Raw genomic sequence first — 22,035 nt, 5'->3', positions numbered from 1 at the left:
GTGATCCCACTCAGCTCCAAGACTCTAAATACCACTGCTGCTGTTGCTGCTGCTAAGTCACTTCAGTCATGTCCGACTCTGTGTGACCCCATAGACAGCAGCCCACCAGGCTCCCCCATTCCTGGGATTCTCCAGGAAAGAACACTGGAGTGGGTTGCCATTTCCTTCTCCAATGCATGAAAGTGAAAAGTGAAAGTGAAGTCGCTCAGTCATGTCTGACTCTTAGCGACCCCATGGACTGCAGCCTACCAGGCTACTCCCTCCATGGGATTTTCCAGGCAAGAGCACTGGAGTGGGTTGCCATTGCCTTCTCTGACTAAATACCATTGCAGGTTGACGACACACAAATTTATTGCTCAGGCAATAAACTGACAGTTTCAGCTCAGTTCAGTTCAGTCACTCAGTCATGTCTGACTCTTTACCACCCCACGAACTGCAGCATGCCAGGCCTCCTTGTCCATCACCAACTCCCCGAGCTTACTCAAACTCATGTCCATTGAGTCGGTGATGCCATCCAACCATCTCATCCTCTGTCGTCCCCTTCTCCTCCCGCCCTCAATCTTTCCCAGCTCTTTTCAAATGAGTCAGCTCTTCGAATCAGGTGGCCAAAGTACTGGAGTTTCAGCTTCAACATCAGTCCTTCCAATGAATATTCAGGACCGATATCCTTTAGGATGGCCTGGTTGGATCTCCTTGCAGTCCAAGAGACTCTCAAGAGTCTTCTTCAACACCACAGTTCAAAAGCATCAGTTCTTAGCTTAGCCTATCCTATTTCAAATAGGCATTTCAAATTCTTGACCTGCAGGCCAGATTCATGATCTACCCCCAAAATGCTCCTCCCACAATCTTCTACATCTCAGTATACTGTAGCTTGATTCTCCCAATTACAAAGTTGAGAAAGATCTTAGAATCCTCCAATTTCCTCATACTTCACCTCTGCCTGTCCATCAAAGAATACTGGCAAGTCTACTTTCAACATGTATCTGGAATCCAACCACTTCTCAAGTCCTTCACTACTTTCACCCCAGTTGGAAGTCATCATCAGCCCCATCTGAGTTGGTCCATTACCCTTCAACTGGTCTCCCTGCTGTGGCTCTTGTTCTCAAGATATTAACAGTCATCATTTTACCCTCCTGCTCAAACCTTCCAGTAGAGTGAGCCCTCCTCACATCTTCACAACCAGCATCCTTACAGTGGCCTTGAGGCTCAACTCAGCCACACAAGCCTCATTTGAAATTAAAGCCCAGTCACTTAAAGTAGGCCCTTTGAGCTGCCCAACAGTCCTTCTACAATTTATTTCTCTACTATGTATCTTTCTCAGATATGTCAAACAAGTTTATGACCTTTGTCTTTGTCCCAAAGAGTCTTGTCCAGAATTGCCAAGGTGTGTTTCCTTTCTCCCTCAGGTCTCTGCTCAAACACACATTATCAGTAAGGCCTTCCCTGACAGTCTAGATGAAGTATCACCCAATCATATCCCGTTTCTCCCCTACCTTACTTCCATTTTTCTCTAAAACACTGATCACCATCGGACACACTAAGTATTTAATTTTACTGTCCTTTGGTGCCTGGACCTCCTCATTAGAATGTAGGCTCCAGAGAGCTATGTCCCTAGAGCTCAGCACACATTTGGGTGCTATCTCCTTCTTGAAATTTTCTTCATTGGCTTCCAGGGCACACACCCACTCTTGGCTCTTCTATGATCTCACTAGGTAGTCCCTTTTTGTCTCCTTGCTGGAAAATGAAAAGTGAGAGATACAAAAGCAATTTCAGGAAGATAACTGGTCTTCTACTAAGTTGGGTAGGAATTATATATGTGTAATTATCCTATATATATATAGTGAATATAATTATAATAACAAGGACAAAAATTAGCATTTTCTACCTTAAAAATATAGTTGGCTAAATTTATGGAATAATATTGAAAAATGCTCCTGTTAAAAAGTTAAAAGAAACAATAAAATAGCATTTCCCTTTAAGTTATCCAACCTGGTAAAGAATGACAGAGGAATTGTCACAGATTGAAGGAGATTAACAAGAAATAACAACTAAATGTAATTTGGGACCCTTGACTAAATCTTAGAACAGGGGGGGAAAAAAAGAGACATTCGTGGAAAAACTAGTAAAATCCAAATAAAGTCTAATGTAGTTTAAAGCAAATAAATCAAAACAAAGAAAACCCCCATTCAGTACAAGAAACTTTCTCAGCAACTAGCACATATCTCTGCCTGGAAGTTCCACACTTTCCAGGACTGGATACTTTCATTGTAAGATGGTTCTTTCCTGTATCCCTTTGAGTTACAGCTTCTTGTAATTTCACTCAGTTTAGTTCTTCCTTCTAGAACTACCCACATTAAGTCTAATTCCTCATTTACTTGATTTCCACACATTTATATCCTGCCTGAAGTTTTTTTTTGAAGCTTGACACACCCAATTCCTTTCATTTGACATATTATGATTTTTATACCCTTTACATTCTTGTCACACAACTTTTAAAAGACTCCACTTTGCCAATGGCCTTTCAAAAATTAATGCCCAGAACTGAACATTAGAAGCATGCCAAACTATTTCTCTTCTTTTAGATACTACACTTCCGTGCCTAAAATTGTCCTCTACTTTTTAGCAAGTACATCACATTGGTCATGAGTCATTTATCCATACTTTTGTGGTATAGTTCAACGTCTTAACATTCAATCCTATGACCATTTTTCTCACAGAATCACACTGGCAAGTGGTAAAGTGAGACGTCTGTCCAGAGCATTCTCTATGAAAAGAGTCTTCACCTGTAAGCTTTATCTGAGAGTTAAAAATCTCAGTTGGCACTTGCAGCTGGTCACATACACACACTTTAAAGTTGCTGTGCACCCTTTTCCAGAAACCAAAGCGTCAGGTCCTGAGTTCCCCAACAGCTCTTCCTGGGCTGGAGTCATCTATTACGGAAAGCCAACTCATTACTTCCTTGTATCTGGGCATCATCATTCTATTTTCTGACCTGTTACCCTCAACACCCCCAAATCCCTTTGAAGTCAAAGCATCAGTCATTTTTGTCGGATGTAGAAAACACACACAACATGTGGATGGGATGCTCTTATATCCACACATGCAGAAATCTGAACATCCAAAAGTTGCCTAATCCCTGCTGTTGCATAATAGGCCTTGATTTACAAAACAAACAAACAAACAGAAAAACAGTATCTGCAAAGAAATCTTCCCTTATTTGTCGCTTTGGGGACGGAGGGTTCCTACTCAGGCATGGGATGCCAGCAACTCTCTATCACCTCATATAACCCCTAAGACGAAGCCGAGGGAGGCGGCTCCCCCAGGAGTAACGTCGCCGGCCGGAGCTCCCGGGACCCCCTCACCTCTCTTGTCCAGAAGCCACATGAACGCGAAGCAGGGCAGGAAGCCGATGGGGCCCCACAACACTAGGAGCGCGATGTCCCAGCTGGAGAAGCCGTAGGCCTGGCGCGCCGAGTTCTGGATGGGGCCCCAGGTGTTCCAGACCAGGCCCTGCGCGAAACCCAGCAGCGAAAAGAGCAGGAGCACCAACCAGCGGCGCCCGTACACGCGCCCGGGACTCGGGGCTGCCGCGGGCAGTGCCGCCGCCGCCTCCCGGCTTCTCCAAGCAGCCCCCGGCGCAGGCCCGAGTCCCGGCCCTAGCAGCGGCTGCCGTTCCTCCTCGCTGCTCCAGCCCGATCCCATCTCGACGCGCGGCCCGCGGGGCCAGTGCCCTGCGCGGTCCGGATGGCCGCCGACCAGCCCCGCGGGGATACTGCCGGGCGAAGCGGAGGCAGAGGTAGCTTTGGTCGCCCTGGGCCTCCCGGCCGCGTTGCTGCGCCTGCGCCGCGCTAGCCGGCCCCGGGCGGGGAGGAGGGGCAGGAAAGAGCGGAGAGGAGGGGGCTGGGGTGCGGGATCCGAGGTGCTCCGTCTTCTGGGGCTGGAGAGGCGACCTGGGCGAGAGAGGGAGTGGAGCCGGGGTCCGGGAGCGCGGACCGGGAGGCGCTGGAACGATCGGGAGGGGCGCCGCTGAGCCTGGGGAAAAGGGAACTCCCGGACAGGCTGTAACAGAGGAGGTTGGGCGAGGAACCTGGATTGTTGGAGGAAGTGTCCGAGTTTACGTCATGTGCCCAGTAAACAACTCCAAGATCTCCCGTCACTTAAGCTAATGCTTGTTTCTATATTGGGTTATTTCTCAATTCTGAAGGATTTATAACTTCAGAATTTAGAGTGGAAGATAGATTAAGACTGACGCGTAGTAGGAAGGATTGCCGCATGAAAATCGTTTTTTATGTACAGTAAGTACTGTCTTATTTAATCAGACATTTTTCAGTGCTTTACATACCCAACGAGGAAATTTTAAACGAGTCAATTTAGTTCATATATAGAAGATATAGATCTCTTTCTCTACTCTTTTGCCTGTCATTATTAGGAGAGCAATAAAGATATATTTATTAAACCTGAAAGATTTTTGCCCCCAAATAACCTAGATCCATCTCCAGTTAATATGATTTTGACTAGATGAAGAGTAAACGAGAAGACGGGAAGTGTTCGATCTCTTGATCAAGCAGCCAACAGTTGCATTTATTTTGATATACAAATCCAAACAGCTGACGTCTGACAGCTGACGGTTAGTGTCCTGAAAATCTAAGTCAAGCGATATGGCTTGTTCAGGGTCGGAAATCAGCCACAAGGAACGCAATTAAAGCACGGTAGCCTGAGGCTCACATTCCCGGCAGCCACGAAACCCAGGTGGAGTCTTGTTGCTTCCAGAAGGACAAGAGAGATGGGGAGAGACGGGGAAGGGAAGCGTGAACTCTCCTGGTATCCAAGGCTAAGAGTGACTGCACAATAAAGCAAAGGCAGAGCCACCTTCCACTGCCTTGAGCGCCACAAAAAAACAAACCATTCCCTAAAACTCCAATACCGTTGGGAGGTGGAAAGCGCCAAGGTGAAAAGGAAGGACCTGACTAGGAAACGAGGAAAAGCAGAAGCGAAGCCAAGAAACGTCTTCAGTAAAAGCAGACAACGGTTTGGAGAAGGTAAGAAGGGCCACAACCGAGACCACGTGCATACATTTCAAGCACCCCCTGAATCAAAACAAACCTGCGTGGCCCCGCCCATTCCCCGTCACGTGACGTCCACGCTCGGGCGGCTTCCGGAAGAGTCCGGTAGCAACCGCTGCGATTCCTTCCTGTGCTGAGGCTTCACCGCCAGAGTTTTGGCCTCTCTCAGACCGGTTCCCGCTCCATTTCTCTTTTGGTTTGGGCTGAGCCCGCGCAGTGCTTGCCATGGCAGCGAGCCCCGGGACGATCACTGATGCGGACTCTGCATCGGGAGGTGGAGAGGACGAAGGTAGGTACTAGGCAGGTCAGACCAAGAGGTTGTAATCCTCTGTCTTCTTGACACCTCTCATATGACCGTTTGTCTCTACGGCCTAGCAGTAAGCTATGAGGAGAACTGTTTTCTAATAGACGTGACTTTGTTCAAATTGTGGCACCCAGCTTTTAGATCGACTGGTCCAGTTTCCCTCCATCCTACAAGTGTTTCACCCATGAGAGTGTTGTGAATGTTACAGTGAATTGAACCACCCTTGAGACACATGGGGTTATCTTGGACTTTAGTGAACAGGATTATGATTTCAGTGCAATCCTGCTTTAGAGAACGAATAAGGTTTGAAGGTTGGTGAGCCTAAGATCCCTATTAGGATTTGAATGATTGCTCCATGCCTGGCACTGTTCTGGGTACTGCCACGGATCCAGAGACCTTTGACTGTATATAACAATGCCTTTCCCCAATTGAGTAGAGGGATCTGGAAGGGCAAAAGAGTGACTAATGCATGGTAAAATGAATACTTTCAGTAGTGCATACTGAGTGAGGATTGTCATCAGGAGAGATGCCAGTAGGGAAAAGATAAATACTTCAAGGAGGGAATAGTTTGAGGTGGGCCTTTATGATTTGATGAAATAGTTAACAGACTTAGGTGGTTATGCTGGGGGTGGGGCTGTGAGTCATGGGAAGACAGGGAGCAGAAAAGCATAAGATGAATATGATTGGTGATCAAATAGTCATGTTTGTCTAGAGGAAGAGCTGGCCATTCCAAGCAGAAGCAGCAAATTACAATTTCTTACTATCTGACCACAATCTCCTGCCTTTATAACTCCCTTGTTTATGTACCCCAAAGAGACAATTCCTGAGCTTCACCTGTACCTCCAGCCCATTGTTACATTTTCTATCTGTATCCCTTTATCTAGTGTAGAGTGCATGTCAGAGTTTATTATTCTGATCTTTCTCTTGAAAATACACTATTCTCTTGTCCTTGCTTGCCTTTTACTCTTCTGACAAAACCCATACTCTGGATGAACCCAAACTTTTGCCCTCTGCACTTGAACCTATATTGCTGAACTTTGCTGGGAGAAGTCCTGGGCAAGTTGATGTTATAAAATGAAAATAGTCAACCTCTTGAGTATTCACTCAGCATGAACCTGAGACCTGTGATCCTCTGTTCTTGTGGTAACCTTATTTTCTTTTATCAGTGAGGATTCTCCAACTCTGTATATCCTCTTTTCATCTTTTCATCACTTTGAGCTGATGACTTTGCAAGTCAGGTCAGCTCTGCATCTAATCTGCTCTTTTCCTCCTTCACCATCACACTGTTGTCCAAATCATCCACAATTCTCACCTAAACCACTATATCTTCAGGCCATGTGTCCCCGTTCTTCTGTTTCTTCTCTCGTGCCCCTCCAACCCTTCTCTATTCAGTGGCAAAAGTGACACTGTCTTACTAAAAGTCTTCAATGAATCCATTGCAGTAAGAATTTAGATTAAAATCCAAATTCCTAACCATGACCTGCAAAAATCTTTGATCTGGGCTCTGCTGATGTCTCTGGGAGCACCTCTTGTCACTCATCACCCCTTCTCTCTTACCTGGTTTTCACATAACTGGCTTCTTAGTCTTCATATTTTAAGGTATGTCGCCATCTGAAACCTTACCAGATTAACCCATCTAAAACAGTCGTTGTAGTTTCCCCCTGATCCCTAACTGTGTTTGTGTTCTGTAATACAGCATCCTGCTTCCTGCACTTAGCACAATCTGTAACTACTTGTTTATTATTGTGTCTTCCCTTAGACCTTAAGCACCTTGAGGGCAGTACATATATCTGTTTTATTCACAATGTTGCCCGAGTAGCAATACAATGTCAGGCTCCTCAGTTCAGTTCAGTTGCTCAGTCCTATCCGACTCTTTGCGACCCCATGAATCGCAACCCACCAGGCCTCCCTGTCCATCACAAACTCCTGGAGTTTACTCAAACTCATGTCCATCGAGTCAGTGATGCCTCCAGCCATCTCATCCTCTGTTGTCCCCTTCTTCTCCTGCCCCCAATCCCTCCCAGCATCAGGGTCTTTTCCAGTGAGTCAACTCTTCGCATGAGGTGGCCAAAGTATTGGAGTTTCAGCTTCAGCATCAGTCCTTCCCGTGAACACCCAGGACTGATCTCCTTTAGGATGGACTGGTTGGATCTCCTTGCAGTCCAAGGGACTCTCAAGAGTCTTCTCCAACACCACACTTCAAAAGCATCAATTTTTCGGTGCTCAGCTTTCTTCACAGTCCAACTCTCACATCCATACATGACCACTGAAAAAACCAGAGCCTTGACTAGATGGACCTTTGTTGGCAAAGTAATGTCTCTGCTTTTTAATATGCTATCTAGGTTAGTCATAACTTTCCTTCCAAGGAGTAAGCGTATTTTAATTTCATGGCCGCAATCACCATCTGCAGTGATTTTGGAGCCCCCCAAAATAAAGTCAGCCACTGTTTCCACTGTCAGACTCCTAGTGGGCTCTTAACACCTATTTGTTGAGTGAATGAGTAAGGGAACCCCGAGGCAAGCCCAGAGGCAGAAGGAGAAAGAGCAACTCAGAGTCCAGGAATTCAAAGAAGTTGGTGTAAGGAATGTTAAGAGATAGGGATCCTGAAGGCACCTTATCCCAAATTAGGGACTTTGGACTTTGTGAGAGAAACCTTTAAGGATCTTTAGGTAGGGGATCACTGCTTTAAGGAAGATCACTGCAGCTGAAGGATGGAGGATAGATTGGAGGAAGAAACACTGAAGGACAAGGTACTTAAATCTCCTTAGCCATAGCATTCTCCTCTAAAATGCATAACTGTTGTGAAAATTAAAGATACTTATAGATCATCTAGCGTAAGTGTCTGACAGGAATTACATTTTCAACAATATGTAGTTTTTTGTTGGAAAAAAAAAGTGCTGGCATTGGTGACTGACTGATGTTCAAACTGAGAGAAAAGAGATTGGACATGTCTCTGAAGTTTTCTAGCCTGAGTAACTATGTGTAAATTAGAAATCTGAAGAAAAAGGAGGTGGTTGGGAACACTGTTGAGTTTTAGCGTGCATGCTTAGAGTTTAGGCTTAGAAGGATGATGTGAAAGATGTCAAGCATGTTGCTGGGGAGGAGGAGGTTTTTATTGTTTATTCAAATACCACAAATTCACCCTTTTAAAGTGTTTTTTGGTATGTTCACAAAGTTGTGCAGCCATCACTACTGTAATTCCAGAACGTTTTCATCATGCCAAAAAAACAAACCTAGTTCCCATTAGCAGTCGCTCCCTATTCACTCTCTCTCCATTCCCTGGCAGTCACTAATGTACTCTGGCTCTATGGATTTGCCTCTTCTGGGCATTTCATATAAACTTGGAGTCATACAATAGGTGGCTTTTTGTGTCTTGCTTCTCTCACACAGCATAATGTTTTCAAGGTTCATCTGTGTTGTAGCCAGTACTTCATTAGTTTCTGTGACTGAATACTATTCTGTAGTATGGATATGCCACACTTCGCATATCCATTCATCAGTGGGCATTGTGTTATTTACACTTTGGGGCTTCTATGAATAATGCTGCTATGAATATTTGTTTACAAGGTTCTGTGTGAACATAAGTTTTCAGTTTGTTTTGGGCATATATCTGAGTGGAATTGTTGGGCTATCTGGTGATTCCATATTTAACGACTTGAGGAAACTGGTCATTCTTACTCTTGAGGTCCTAAGGAGGGAAATAAATCTGATTAAAGTATGGATTTGCTCCCCTGAAAAATGTAGCACATGTACACATTTTTGCAGGTGACTTCAAATATTTGTATTAAAGGATTGATTCTCTGAATCCTGTCTGTGGAGCTTTCAACCCTATTTTTAAACTGTCATCCTCCCCAGAAAACACCAGTTTGAGGTGACTGCCTATTACCATTACAAGTAAATGGGCAGAATCTTCCTGGAAGAGAAGACTTTGCTTTCAATTAGATAAGGCTTGTGTGAATAAACGGTGAGAAAAATACAGACATTAAATAAATGCACGTGAAAGGTTCACTATGTTTAGTATAGTGACAAGTATTGTGGGGGGTCATAGAAAAGTTAATTTTTGAGCAAACTTAATACCACTCCATTATCAAAAAATATTTGAATGTCACTGTAAATGGGAGACTCTTCCATCTGGGGAGACTGAAGGCAGTTCCTGCCCTAAAATAGCCTATAAATATAATTTGGGGGGAAGAACACAGATAAAAAGACTTGAAGGATGATGCGTATTCACACCACAGGAGGCACGTTACATGCTTTGGGGGTGAGAAGAGAATGAATACGAGTTGTATTGGTCTGTGCTTCTGTGCATAATTTGAAGGTTTGTTATACAGTCCTCACTCTGCACGCAGCCTTGGGTCCCACAGGCCCACTTTTAGAGGACTTGAGCACCTAAGAATTTTAGAATCCTCAGGGTTCCTGGAACCAATCCCCCTCACATATACTGAGGGACAACTGATAGTGTGAATATGGAAATGAGTGAAAGAAGTCGTTTCTGGTGAGGAGGCCAGGAGTAGAAGTGAGTGGAGAAAAAAGCCCAAGGCACATAACGGGCAGAGAGTGGGAAAGAAAATGAGGAATCAGACTGGTTCTACTTGGAGTGGAACGTGGTAGGGCAGACAGGTGAAACGAGGACAATTATGTCCTTGGAGACCAGAGAGGAGCAGGGTGAACCAGAACATTGATGTGAAGAAGAAGGAAATCATATGTTTCAGTTTTCTCAGAGAAACAGGGTAAGGCACCACACTGAGTGAGGGAGTGGAGAGAGATATTGGGGATTTGACAGCAAAGAAACCGTCGAGTTGCTGTAGGGGCGAGGGCAATCAGGAGTTCCTTAGTTCCGAATAGTGTGTTTGGGTGCTGGAGAGGGAGCTGGAGAAGTGAGCTTGAAATCCTGGAACTGATTGATCCCTTTGTTTTGAGACTGCTTGTGAGTTTGCTCAATAGTTCATTGTATAGAAGTGGAGAAAACAAATGGTTAATTTTAATAAAGTTTTATACACTTAAAAATGAGCTCTGATTTCAGAAAATGTTTGGTGTTAGTTTATGTCAAGCACTGTACTAAGCTCTATATGGAAGTGATGGTTTGCTTTCAAGATTGTGATTTTTTTTTTAAATTGTGGTTGACATACAATATACTGTTTTCAGGTATATTACATAGTGATTTGATATTTGCATACATAATGAAATGATCACAGCAAGTCTAGTAACCATCTGCCCCATACATTGTTACAGTATTATTGACCACATTCTTTATGCTGTGTATTATGTCTTCGTCATAGCTTGTTTGTTTTATAACTGGAGGTGTGTACCTCTTAATGTCTCCTTTACCTTTTTCACCCACCCACACCTTCCTCCCTGTTTGTGCAATGTGTCTGTGAGTCTGTTTTTGTTTTGTGTGCTTGTTTGTTTTTTTGGGGTCCACGTTAAGTGACATCATGTGATATTTGTCTTTTTTCTGTCTGATTTGGAATAATGCCCACTATATCCATCCATGTTGTTGCAAACAGTAAAATTTCTCTTTTTTCATGACTGTATAAAATCCATTGTATATATACATACCACAAGGATGTGATATTTCTTGTTTGAAGTAACAGCTTGGAAATTATTAAAACAAACATGAGTAAGCAGAGCACAGAGGATTTGTGGGACAGTGAAAATACTTCATATGATATTATAATAGTGGATATATGTCATTGTACTTTTGTTGTTCAAATCCATAGACTGCACAACACCAAGAGTAAACCCTAAGATACACTGTGGACATTGGGTGATTACGATGTGTCAGTTTAGGTTCATCTTTGGTGAAAAATGTACCATTCTGGTGAGTATTGCTGATAAAGGGTGGGGCATATATGGGAACTTTCTGTACCTTCTAATTTTGTTTTAAACCTAAAACTGCTGTTTAAGAAATGGATTTAAACAAACATGAAACTACTTATTGTTAACAGCTCAAGTGCTGAATGTGAGATGTTATTTCTACGATCATACACTGGTTGAAGCATTTCAGTGAAATTAAAAATTGCAGTATTTTGAATCTGAATCTTTCAGAGTGAGATTGTATTTGTTTCCACTGGACTCTCAGTTTAAAATTTTTTCTGATTAATTTTTTAAAATTGAAGTATAGTTGATTTATAATACTATGTTAGTTTCAGGTATATAACATGATTCAATATTTTTACAGATCATACTACATTAAAAATTATTACAAGATGATGGCTGTAATTCTGTGTACTATATGGTATTTCCTTGTTGCTTATCTATTAATATTTTATAGATAGTAGTTTGTATCTCTTCATCTCCTACCCCTAATCTCATAGTTGGGGCTTTCCAGGTGACGCTAGTGGTAAAGAATCCCCCTGCCAGTACAGGAGATGCAGGTTCGCAGAGGTGGACCTGACTGAGCACACAGCACAGCAATCTTATAGTCTGAGTTATAGCCAAGTTTATGCCTTGATGAAGTGAAAGATTAAGTATTACTCACTCAGTCATGTCCGACTCTTTGTGACCCCAGGGACTGTAGCCCACCAGGCTCCTCTGTCCATGGGATTCTCCAGGCAAGAATAATGGAGTGGGTTGCCATTTCCTTCTCCAGGACATCTTCCCGACCCAGGAATTGCTGCCTTGCAGGCAACGTCTTTACTGTCTGAGCTATCAGAGAAGCCCTGGTGAAGTGAAGGATGCCTCCTTTCCAACTGTTCTTCCAGTCCTGCCTGAGGAAATAGCTCATTCCAGAGCTGAATGGACTAGTTTCATTAACAGCCGACACTCATACATAATTAGATTTATTCCTTTTCAGTGAGAGGCACCATACTCTCCATGTCATTCTTGTTCTAATTTTTCTAAAGGGCAGAAGGAGGCAGGGAAACCTGAAGGAAAACAGGAACCTGTGTGATCTTAAAAAGTAAAAATTTCTCTTGCTAGAGCACATGTGTAATTCACATGTGGCTAAAGTACTTCGTATTTGATAATGATTATTAGGAAAGCAAAACTGTTTAGTATTTTAAAAATTGTGACAAAAAACAAATAACATAAAATTTATCATCTAACTATTTTTAATTGTTAGGGATTTGATTTAGGTCATACCTCAATGGTCTAGTGGTTTTCCCTACTTTCTTCAATTTAAGTTTGAATTTGGCAATAAGGAGTTCATTATCTGAGCTACAGTCAGCTCCCGGTCTTGTTTTTGCTGATTATATAGAGCTTCTCCATCTTTGGCTGCAAAGAATATAATCAATCTGATTTCGGTGTTGACTATCTGGTGGTGTCCATGTGTAGAGTCTTCTCTTGTGTTGTTGGAAGAGAGTGTTTGCTATGACCAGTGCATTCTCTTGGCAGAACTCTATTAACCTTTGCCCTGCTTCATTCTGTACTCCAAGGCCAAATTTACCTGTTACTCCAGGTGTTTCTTGACCTCATGCTTCTGCATTCCAGTCCCCTATAACGAAAAGGACATCTTTTTTGGGTTTTAATTCTATAAGGTCTTGTAGATCTTCATAGAACCATTCAACTTCAGCTTCTTCAGCCTTACTGGTTGGGGCATGGACTTGGATTACTGTGATATTGAATGGTTTGCCTTGGAAACGAACAGAGATCATTCTGTCATTTTTGAGACTGCATCCAAGTACTGCATTTCAGGCTCTTTTGTTGACTATGATTGCTACTCCATTTCTTCAAAGGGATTCCTGCCCACAGTAGGAATCTGAGTTAAATTCACCCATTCCAATCCATTTTAGTTCACTGATTCCTAAAATGTCGACGTTCACTCTTGCCATCTCCTGTTTGACCGCTTCCAATTTGCCTTGATTCATGGACCTAACATTCCAGGTTCCTATGCAGTATTGCTCTTTACAGCATTGGACCTTGCTTCCATCACCAGTCACATATACAACTGGGTGTTGTTTTTGCTTTGGCTCCATCTCTTCATTCTTTCTGGAGTTATTTCTCCACTGATCTCCAGTAGCATATTGGGTACCTACCAACCTGGGGAGTTAATCTTTCAGTGTCCTATCTTTCTGCCTTTTCATACTGTTCATGGGGTTCTCAAAGCAAGAATACTGAAGTGGTTTGCCATTCCCTTCTCCAGTGGACCACATTTTGTCAGAACTCTCCACCATGACCCGTCTTGGGTGGCCCTACATGGCATGGCTCATAGTTTCATTGAGTTAGACAAGGCTGTGGTCCATGTGATCAGATTGGTTAGTTTTCTCTGGTTGTGGTTTTCAGTCTCTCTGCCCTCTAATGGAGAAGGATAAGAGGCTTATGAAAGCTTCCTGATGGGATAGACTGACTGAGGGGGATACTGGATCTTGTTCAGTAAATCCTTACTGAATGGGGGCTATGCTCAGTAAATCTTTAATCCAATTTTCTGTTAATGGGTGAAGCTGTGTTCCCTCCCTGCTATTTGACTTGGGGCCAAACTATGGTGTAGGTAATGAAGATAATGGTGACCTCCCTCAGAAGATCCCATGCATGTACTGCTACAGTCAGTGCCCCCAACCCTGCAGCAGGCCACTACTGACGCACGCCTTCGCCGGAGACTCCCGGACACCCACAGGCAAGTCCGGGACAGTCACTGTGGGGTCACTGTGCCTTTCTCCTGGGTCCTGGTGCACAAGGTTCTGTCTGTGCCCTCCAAGAGTCTGTTTCCCAGTCCTGTGTAAGTTCTTGCAGCTCTATGGTGGGGTTAATGGTGACCTCCTCCAAGCAGACGTATGCCATACCCACACCCAGAGCCCCTGTCCCTGTGGCAGACCACTGCTGACCTGTACCTCCACAGGAGACGCACAAAGACAGTTCTGTCTCAGTCTCTGTGGGGTCCGTGGGTCCTGGTGCGCAGAAGGTTTTTTTGAGCCCTCTGAGCGTCTCTGGCAGGAATGGGGTTTGATTCTAAATGTGAATTTGCCCCTCCTACTGTCTTGCTGGGACTTCTCCTTTGCCCTTGGGTGTGGGGTATCTCCTCACAGCCACTTCAGTGCCTACCACCTTACTGGAGTTTCTCTGACCTTGGCCGTGGGGTATCTCCTCTCAGCCACTCCAGCGATGAGATGAAGAGTTCCAAAGAATAGCAAGGAGAGAATAAAGCCTTCTTCAGCGATCATTGCAAAGAGATAGAGGAAAACAAAGAATGGGAAAGACTAGAGATCTCTCCAAGAAAATTAGAAATACCAAGGGAACATTTCATGCAAAGATGGGGACAATAAAGGGCAGAAATGGTATGGACCTAACAGAAGCAGAAGATGTTAAGAAGAGGTGGCAAGAATACACAGAACTATACAAAAAAGATCTTCACAACACAGATAATCACGATGGTGTGATCACTCACCTAGAGCCAGACATCCTGGAATGTGAAGTCAAGTGGGCCTTAGGAAGCATCACTATGAACAAAGCTAGTGGAGGTGATGGAATTCCAGTTGAGCTCTTTCCAATCCTAAAAGATGATGCTATGAAAGTACTGCACTCAATATGCCAGAAATGTGGAAAACTCAGCAGTGACCACAGGACTGGAAAATGTCAGTTTTCATTCCAATCCCAAAGAAAGGCAATCCCAAAGAATGCTCAAACTACCACACAGTTGCCCTCATCTCACATGCTAGTAAAATAATGCTCGGAGTTCTCCAAGCCAGACTTCAACAGTACATGAACCGTGAACTTCCAGATGTTCAAGCTGGTTTTAGAAAAGGCAGAGGAACCAGAGATCAAATTGCCAACATCTGCTGAATCATCAAAACAGCAAGAGAGTTCCAGAAAAACATCTATTTCTGCTTTATTGACTATGCCAAAGCCTTTGACTGTGTGGATCACAATAAACTGTGGAAAATTCTGAAAGAGATGGGAATACCAGACCACCTGACCTGCCTCCTGAGAAATCTGTGTACAGGTCAAGAAGCAACAGTTAGAACTGGACATGGAACAAACAGATTGGTTCCAAATAGGAAAAGGAGTATGTCAAGGCTGTATATTGTCACCCTGTTTATTTAACTTATATGCAGAGTACATCATGAGAAATGCTTGGCTAGATGAAGCATAAGCTGGAATCAGGATTGCAAGGGGAAATATCAATAACCTCAGGTATGCAGATGGCACCACCCTTATGGCAGAAAGTGAAGAAGAACTAAAGAACCTCTTGATGAAAGTGAAAAAGGAGAGTGAAAAACTGGCTAAAACTCAACATTCAGAAAACTAAGATCTTGGCATCCAGTCCCATCACTTCATGGCAAATAGATGGGCAAACACTGGAAACAGTGGCAGACTTTATTTTTGGGGGCTCCAAAGTCACTGCAGATGGTGATTGCAGCCATGAAATTAAAAGACGCTTACTCCTTTGGAGAAAAGTTATGACCAACCTAGACAGCATATTAAAAAGCAGAGACATTACTTTGCCAACAAAGGTCCATCTAGTCAAGGCTATGGTTTTTCCAGTGGTCATGTATGGATGTGAGAGTTGGACTATAAAGACAGCTGAGCACCAAAGAATTGATGCTTTTGAACTGTGGTGTTGGAGAATACTCTTGAGAGTCCCTTGGACAGCAAGGAGATGCAACCAGTCAGTCCTAAAGGAGATCAGTCCTGGGTGTTCATTGGAAGGAATGTTGTTGAAGCTGAAACTCCAATACTTTGGCCACCTGATGTGAAGAGCTGACTCATTGGAAAAGACCCTGATGCTGGGAGGGATTGAGGGCAGGAGGAGAAGGGGACAACAGAGGATGAGATGGCTGGATGGCATCACCGACTCAATGGACATGAGTTTGAGTAAACTCCAGGAGTTGGTGATGGACAGGGAGGCCTGGCATGCTGCAGTTCATGGGGTCGCTGAGAGTCGGACATGACTAAGCAACTGAACTGAACTGAACTAAACCGTTTTTAAGAGTACTGTTCATAGTAAGTATATTCACATTAATATGAAACAGATCTCCAGATTCTTTCATTTTGCAAATCTGAAACTTTGTACCCAGGAAATAACTTCCCCTTGTTCCTCTCTCCTCAGCCCAGGTAATTGCCATTCTACTTTCTGTTTGAATTGGGCTGTTAGATGCCTCTTGTAAGTGGAATAATACCATGTTTGTCTTTCTGTGACTGGCTAAGTACTTGCATAATTCCATTAGAGTTTTTCTGACCTGGTCTAAATGTTTATTATTTTTTACCCTGGTATATACCATTTCAAATGGTAGATGAATTGTGTGTATATACAGTAGTCATCAGATTGATGAGGCCATCATGGACTTACATAGTATGTATATAGAAATAAATGAGCTTACAATGATAGGACCTAATTCTTTGTTCATACTGTATCACTATGGTGAGTCTCTGTATTGTAGCTTGAGACTTACCCTTATATCACCCTCTGAAATTTTTAAAATGTGAAACTATTAACTTTAAAATTAATAGTTATTAAAATTATACCTGACATGAGAGGTGACCTAATTTCAATTTCAGGATCTTTTTGTTTGTTGTGTGTGCTAAGTTGCTTTGGTCGTGTGTGATTCTTTGTGACCCTGTGAACTGTAGCCCACCAGGCTTCTCTGTCTAGGTAAGAATACTGGCGTGGGTTGCCATGCCCTCCTCCAGGGGCTCTTCCTAACCCAGGGATCAAACCCATGTCTCTTACATCTGCCTGCATCAGCAGATGGATTCTTTACCACTAGCACCACTTTCTAATAGTATTAGAAGAGTATTCTATAAACTTGGTAAATTTTCCATATTCTTGTCTTAAATTTTAAATTTCAAATACAAATCCAAGCCAGATACTAATTGACTGAAGCCAGATTGCTAGCAGATTCAGAGAAATTAGGTTTCAACTGATATTATACTCTGCGTTAATTAAAGAAAAAATTAACTGAGAACAAAGTAAATTGCTTTTTGATGGTGTTTAACTATCTCCAAAGAATTGTTACCAAAACTATAATAAATTGTCCAAATAACATGCTACATTTAGAGGGAGAAGAGGGAGGGAGGGAGAAAAGACTATTGTGTGACACGTAGATTAGTGAATCTGTTTTTTCAGCAGTTTCTAAGTCATCTAATTAGAAATTGCTGCTTGCTGCAAGTTTAGACCTAAATACACTTATCCTTTAAAGGCTGTTGAGGTTGCTTCAGGATTTTTATAGCTCTTTGCAGACATCTCTGGCATGGAATGACTGGGTGCGTCCCTAGGCTATTTAACTAATATAATGCAGATTGCATTCTTCTTTAAAGAAATTATAACACTTAAATTTGTTAATTTAACAGTCCAGTTCATTGTTGATTAAACTATCAGAAACCAAATTAGTTTTATTTCACAACCAGCTGATTGTTTTATGTCACTGATAGGCCTGAAATTCTGCAAATATGCTGATTTCCTGTTATGGTGAACAGTCTACTGATCTATTCTGCATATGCTGTATGGCACTTTTCATTCATTTAGCAAATGTTTGAACATTTAATATATTCCAATCACTGGGCCTGGTACTTTCTCAGCAAATTTTAGTTCTTAGGGTCTCTTTAAAATAACCTCTGAGATGTTTGGAGTTTTTTCTTATCAGATCATTAGATACGTTCTAAAAAAAAGTTAATGTTATGTTAGAGGAAAAAGTATTTATATACTTCTTTGAAACTCTTCTGTCCAAACACTACTCATGTATTACTAACGTTACTAAGCCCATGTTCAGTTCAGTTGAGTTGCTCGGTTGTGTCTGACTCTTTGCGACCCTATGGACTGCAGCACGCCAGGCTTCCCTGTCCATCACCAACTCCCGGAGCTTACTCAAACTCATGCCCATCGAGTCGGTGATGCCATCCAACCATCTCATCCTCTGTTGTCCCCTTTTCCTTCCACCTTCAATCTTTTCCAGCATCAAGGTCTTTTCTAATGAGTCAGTTCTTAGCATCAGGTGGCCAAAGTATTGGAGTTTCAACTTCAGCATCAGTCCTTCCAATGAATAATCAGGACTGATTTCCTTTAGGATTGACTGGTTGGATCCCCTTGCTGTCCAAGGGGAGGTACTTAGTTGTAAAAATATGAGGACTGTTTTGAGAACATTCCAAGCCTTGTGATCTATTGGCTCTGATTTAAGATAAGCAGAGTAAATAAATCCTCATCCCCAAAGGGCTGATACTTCTATTTTTCTCTGTCGTTTAAAGTTCTGGAAGCAAGATATTCAAAGCTTGAGATTTTACAACCTTAAAGCTGAAAAAATGTTACAGTGAGTCACCCCAGCCATGATTCATTCAGCGTGTTACAGAGCACTCTAGGGAGAATACGGTTGTCCTTGAAAATCACAGCCTCAGAAGGCAAGGTGCTATACCGGTTATGAACTAATAACAGAGCCCTGACTACAAGTTAGTTAGTTTGTTTGTTTATTTATTTATTTTTTAAGAAAAAAAATTTTTTTTTGGCACCAGAAGCAAGAGCCCCTCGGGGCTCACCCCCCGCCTCTTGTTTATTTATGTGAAAGGATTCAGGAGGTAGAATTTTGCTGGCTTTGGTTCAGGGGCACAAAGATGGACATTCTTTGCATACGGTCAGCTGGTGTTCACTGTTTCCCCTGCCTCTGTTTTCTCTCTTAAGATGGTAACCACGATACCTCTTTTCCAGGCAGCATGTAGGAGAGGAGGACGAGGTGGGAAAGGCTGATTCAGCAACCTCCAGATATATCTCTGGTCACTCCCATCTGCAAAGCAGTCTAGGAAATGTAATTTTTTGGCCACTCCCATTGCCCAGAGTTCTGTTAGTGAGGAAGGACGGAGCAAGTACTGGATAAGGTCGGCAACTAGCAGTCTCTACTACAGGATTAACTACTCCCCCCAACACACGTGCATACAAATGAGAGCATCCCTCTGTCCCCAGCAGCACACATGTAACTGTTACCTGTGCATCCATCTGAAGTTTCCCTTCACCAACTTTTTTTAGGTTATACTGTCTCTATTAGTTTTTAGTGCTAGTGTAAGTCCTACGGTTTTAATTCTTTGGAAGCAGGATTAGGCGATAGAAAGAGCACCAGACTTGTAATTGGAGAACCTGACCTGTAACCCTGTCACCACTGGTGTTTTGATCTTTGACATCTGAACTTTCATTATCATTTGGATAATGGAAATAAAATACCCTCTGTAGCTGTTCTTGCCTGGAGAATCCCAGGGACGGGAGAACCGTCTATGGGGTCACACAGAATCGGACACAACTGAAGCAACTTAGCAGCAGCAGCAGCAGCTGTGTTTTACAGGCTTCTTAGAGGATCCAATGAGCACTTTTCTTTTAATGTCTATAAAAATGTATGGCAAATAGTAAAGCCTTACACAAGTAAATATTTGGTATCTAGGTGGCACAGTGGTAAAGAATCCACCTGCCAATGTAGGAGATGCAAGAGACATGGGTTCAATCCCTGGGTCAGGAAAATCCCTTGGAGGAGGAAATAGCAATCTACTCCAGTATTCTTGCCTGGGAAATCCCATGGACAGAGGAACCTAGTGGACTACAGTCCATGGGTCACAAAAGAGTCGGACATGACTAAGCACCCACACATCCATTGTTACAATGATGATGATGATGATGATGATGATGTTCAAAACCAAACTCTCATCTTGCCAACAGAAGATGTTGCTTCTAACTTTTCTCTCATGGCAAGTCAGAAAGTCTGGAAACCTGTCTTCCTCATAGCTGCATCTGCCTTCCACCCCACATCTCTGTGGTCATAGTAGTCTTTAATGTTATTCTCCTAGTATTTCTCCATGTCTACCATCTCTACCTTCCTCACTGCCACCCCTTGTTGTTCAAGGCCTTATTACCACGCTTCTCGCTTGGCTGTTGCAATAGCTCTCTGAGTCAACTCTAGTCCCTACAGCTCTACATATTTCCATAGAGCCCTTGTTTTTATTGTTAATGAACAGAATGTACCAGGGGACTGTACCGTGGGATAAATATCTAGTAAATTATTTTTCTACTTTTGAGACATCAGATTGTTTATATTTTCAGTTTTTTTTATTATGGTAATAGATGTTTTATGCAAATGTGTGGATTGTTTTATTTCACTAATAGGCCTGCTGGTCATATACATGTTCATATTCATATGTATATGAATATGTGTATGGCTTATGAGTACCTATTTTATTAAAAGCAAATTTCTCTAACGTGAATTATTAACTTAATAGGTGGTTCTTTGGGACTTCTACTTCATTTTCCCAGTTGTTTCCCAAAGGGTAGTTCTAATTTATATGTCACAAACAACAGGTACTATCATGAGTGTATTGTAGCTTTTCAAGGTCTAACAAAACTTTAAAAATATATGATTAAAACTGTGGCTTGTCTATTTTCATACACAAGGAATCCAGGCACTCCCAGTCCAGGAAGACTTGGTACAATGCAGTGTAGGTAACCCTGTACTTTTATAGGCTATACATTTATAGGTTGGCATGGGTTCAGACCTTTTTAAAAAAATTCCTGGTTACAGCCTACTTTCCTTAACAGGGCTCTTCAGTACATAAAGGTCACTTAAAGATAAACTTGGGGCTTCATTTACATAGAGACCTAAGAGTGTAAGTGTATTAACAGATCAGGTAACTGGAAGTAGAGGGTTTCGCTGATTGTACTAGAGAATCAAAAGTACATGATTTACGGATCTGAGTATGAATCATTTTTTAACTTTCCCCTCACCAGACTTTCATCTTAAGATATCTTTAAAGAGAAACTTACTTGTTCTTTTATTTAACACATATCAATCTTTACTGGGATTAACATTCTGTGACTGAAATTTATGGACGTCCTCAGTAAATCAGTGTTAGTTTGTGCATATTCCCCTGTACAGATTATAGATGCAGTTGTAATCAAGGATTACCACTGATATCCACCCTAGCACATCTTTTATCTTTCTAAATCTTGCAATAAAATAATCCCTTCTCCCTGCCCACCTCGTCCCCCTCCATCAACCGCTGTGTGAGTTCAGTAGTCTTTTTTGGCATAAACCTGTGTTATATCAAGTAGAATTGTTGCTGACTCCAGCAACTCTAGTTGCGCAAGAGTAATTCCCACCAGTATTTCTTACATAATTCTCTAGGAAATAATATTTTCAAAAAATTACATCTTTTAAAATGTATGTCATACTTGGAAAGCCTTTAAAAATTTTTTTGACATTGAAAATTGTAAATATTTTCCAACATCTACAATTTAATATTTGAGAAAAGTCATTGAAGAATTATGGCTCTTTGGGCCCAAATATTTATGTAAACAATAAGAAATAAAGTATAAATGCAGTGGAATTACACCAAAAGATTTGCCATAGTAAAAACAGTATTAGCTGTTTATGCTTTGTATTATATTAAATAACTTTTTATTTATCTATATAGTTCTCTTATTTCTCTCCCTAGGTAAACATGTCAAACCTTTTACACCAGAGAAAGCAAAAGAAATCATAATGTGTTTACAACAACCTGCAGTCTTCTATAACATGGTTTTTGATTGGCCGGCACAACACTGGACTGCGAAACATCTTTCTGAGGTCCTTCATGGCAAGCAGATACGATTTAGGATGGGAACGAAAAGCACAGACTCAGGTAGGACTACCAGAATCATCATCATAATGTCTCTTCATAACATTCCCATGTCTCAGCCATGGTTTCTTTATCTCTGGAGAATCTTTTATTTCTAATCCTCTTTTTGACCATTTGCAGATGGGGAAACTTTACTAGAAGTTTTCAAAGGAT

General features: G+C 42.2%; 2 protein-coding genes across 4 annotated transcripts in view; one reads left to right on the top strand and one right to left on the bottom strand.

Annotated features, from left to right (window-relative positions):
• SLC49A4 (solute carrier family 49 member 4) overlaps nucleotides 1-3,841 on the bottom strand; it is an 81,425-nt gene extending 77,584 nt beyond the window's left edge. Inside the window, exon 1 of the mRNA XM_065943024.1 lies at nucleotides 3,363-3,841. Coding sequence (XP_065799096.1) covers nucleotides 3,363-3,702 — 340 coding nt within the window. The 5' untranslated portion in view covers nucleotides 3,703-3,841. The remainder of the gene's footprint in view (nucleotides 1-3,362) is intronic.
• A 74-nt stretch (nucleotides 3,842-3,915) lies between these two features.
• The window catches only part of HSPBAP1 (HSPB1 associated protein 1), a 56,674-nt gene continuing 38,554 nt past the window's right edge, over nucleotides 3,916-22,035 (top strand). The window contains exons 1-3 of one of the 3 annotated variants that reach the window (XM_065943022.1): nucleotides 5,048-5,352; nucleotides 11,088-11,188; nucleotides 21,700-21,885. In XM_065943022.1, the coding sequence (XP_065799094.1) occupies nucleotides 11,176-11,188; nucleotides 21,700-21,885 (199 nt within the window). In that variant the 5' untranslated portion in view covers nucleotides 5,048-5,352; nucleotides 11,088-11,175. The other 2 variants (XM_065943023.1, XM_065943021.1) reach the window with 2 other exon arrangements.

Source organism: Muntiacus reevesi, chromosome 8 (genome assembly GCF_963930625.1).
Source record: "Muntiacus reevesi chromosome 8, mMunRee1.1, whole genome shotgun sequence".
Classification (NCBI taxonomy): Eukaryota; Metazoa; Chordata; class Mammalia; order Artiodactyla; family Cervidae; genus Muntiacus; species Muntiacus reevesi.
This window is presented reverse-complemented; position numbering and strand designations above follow the sequence as displayed.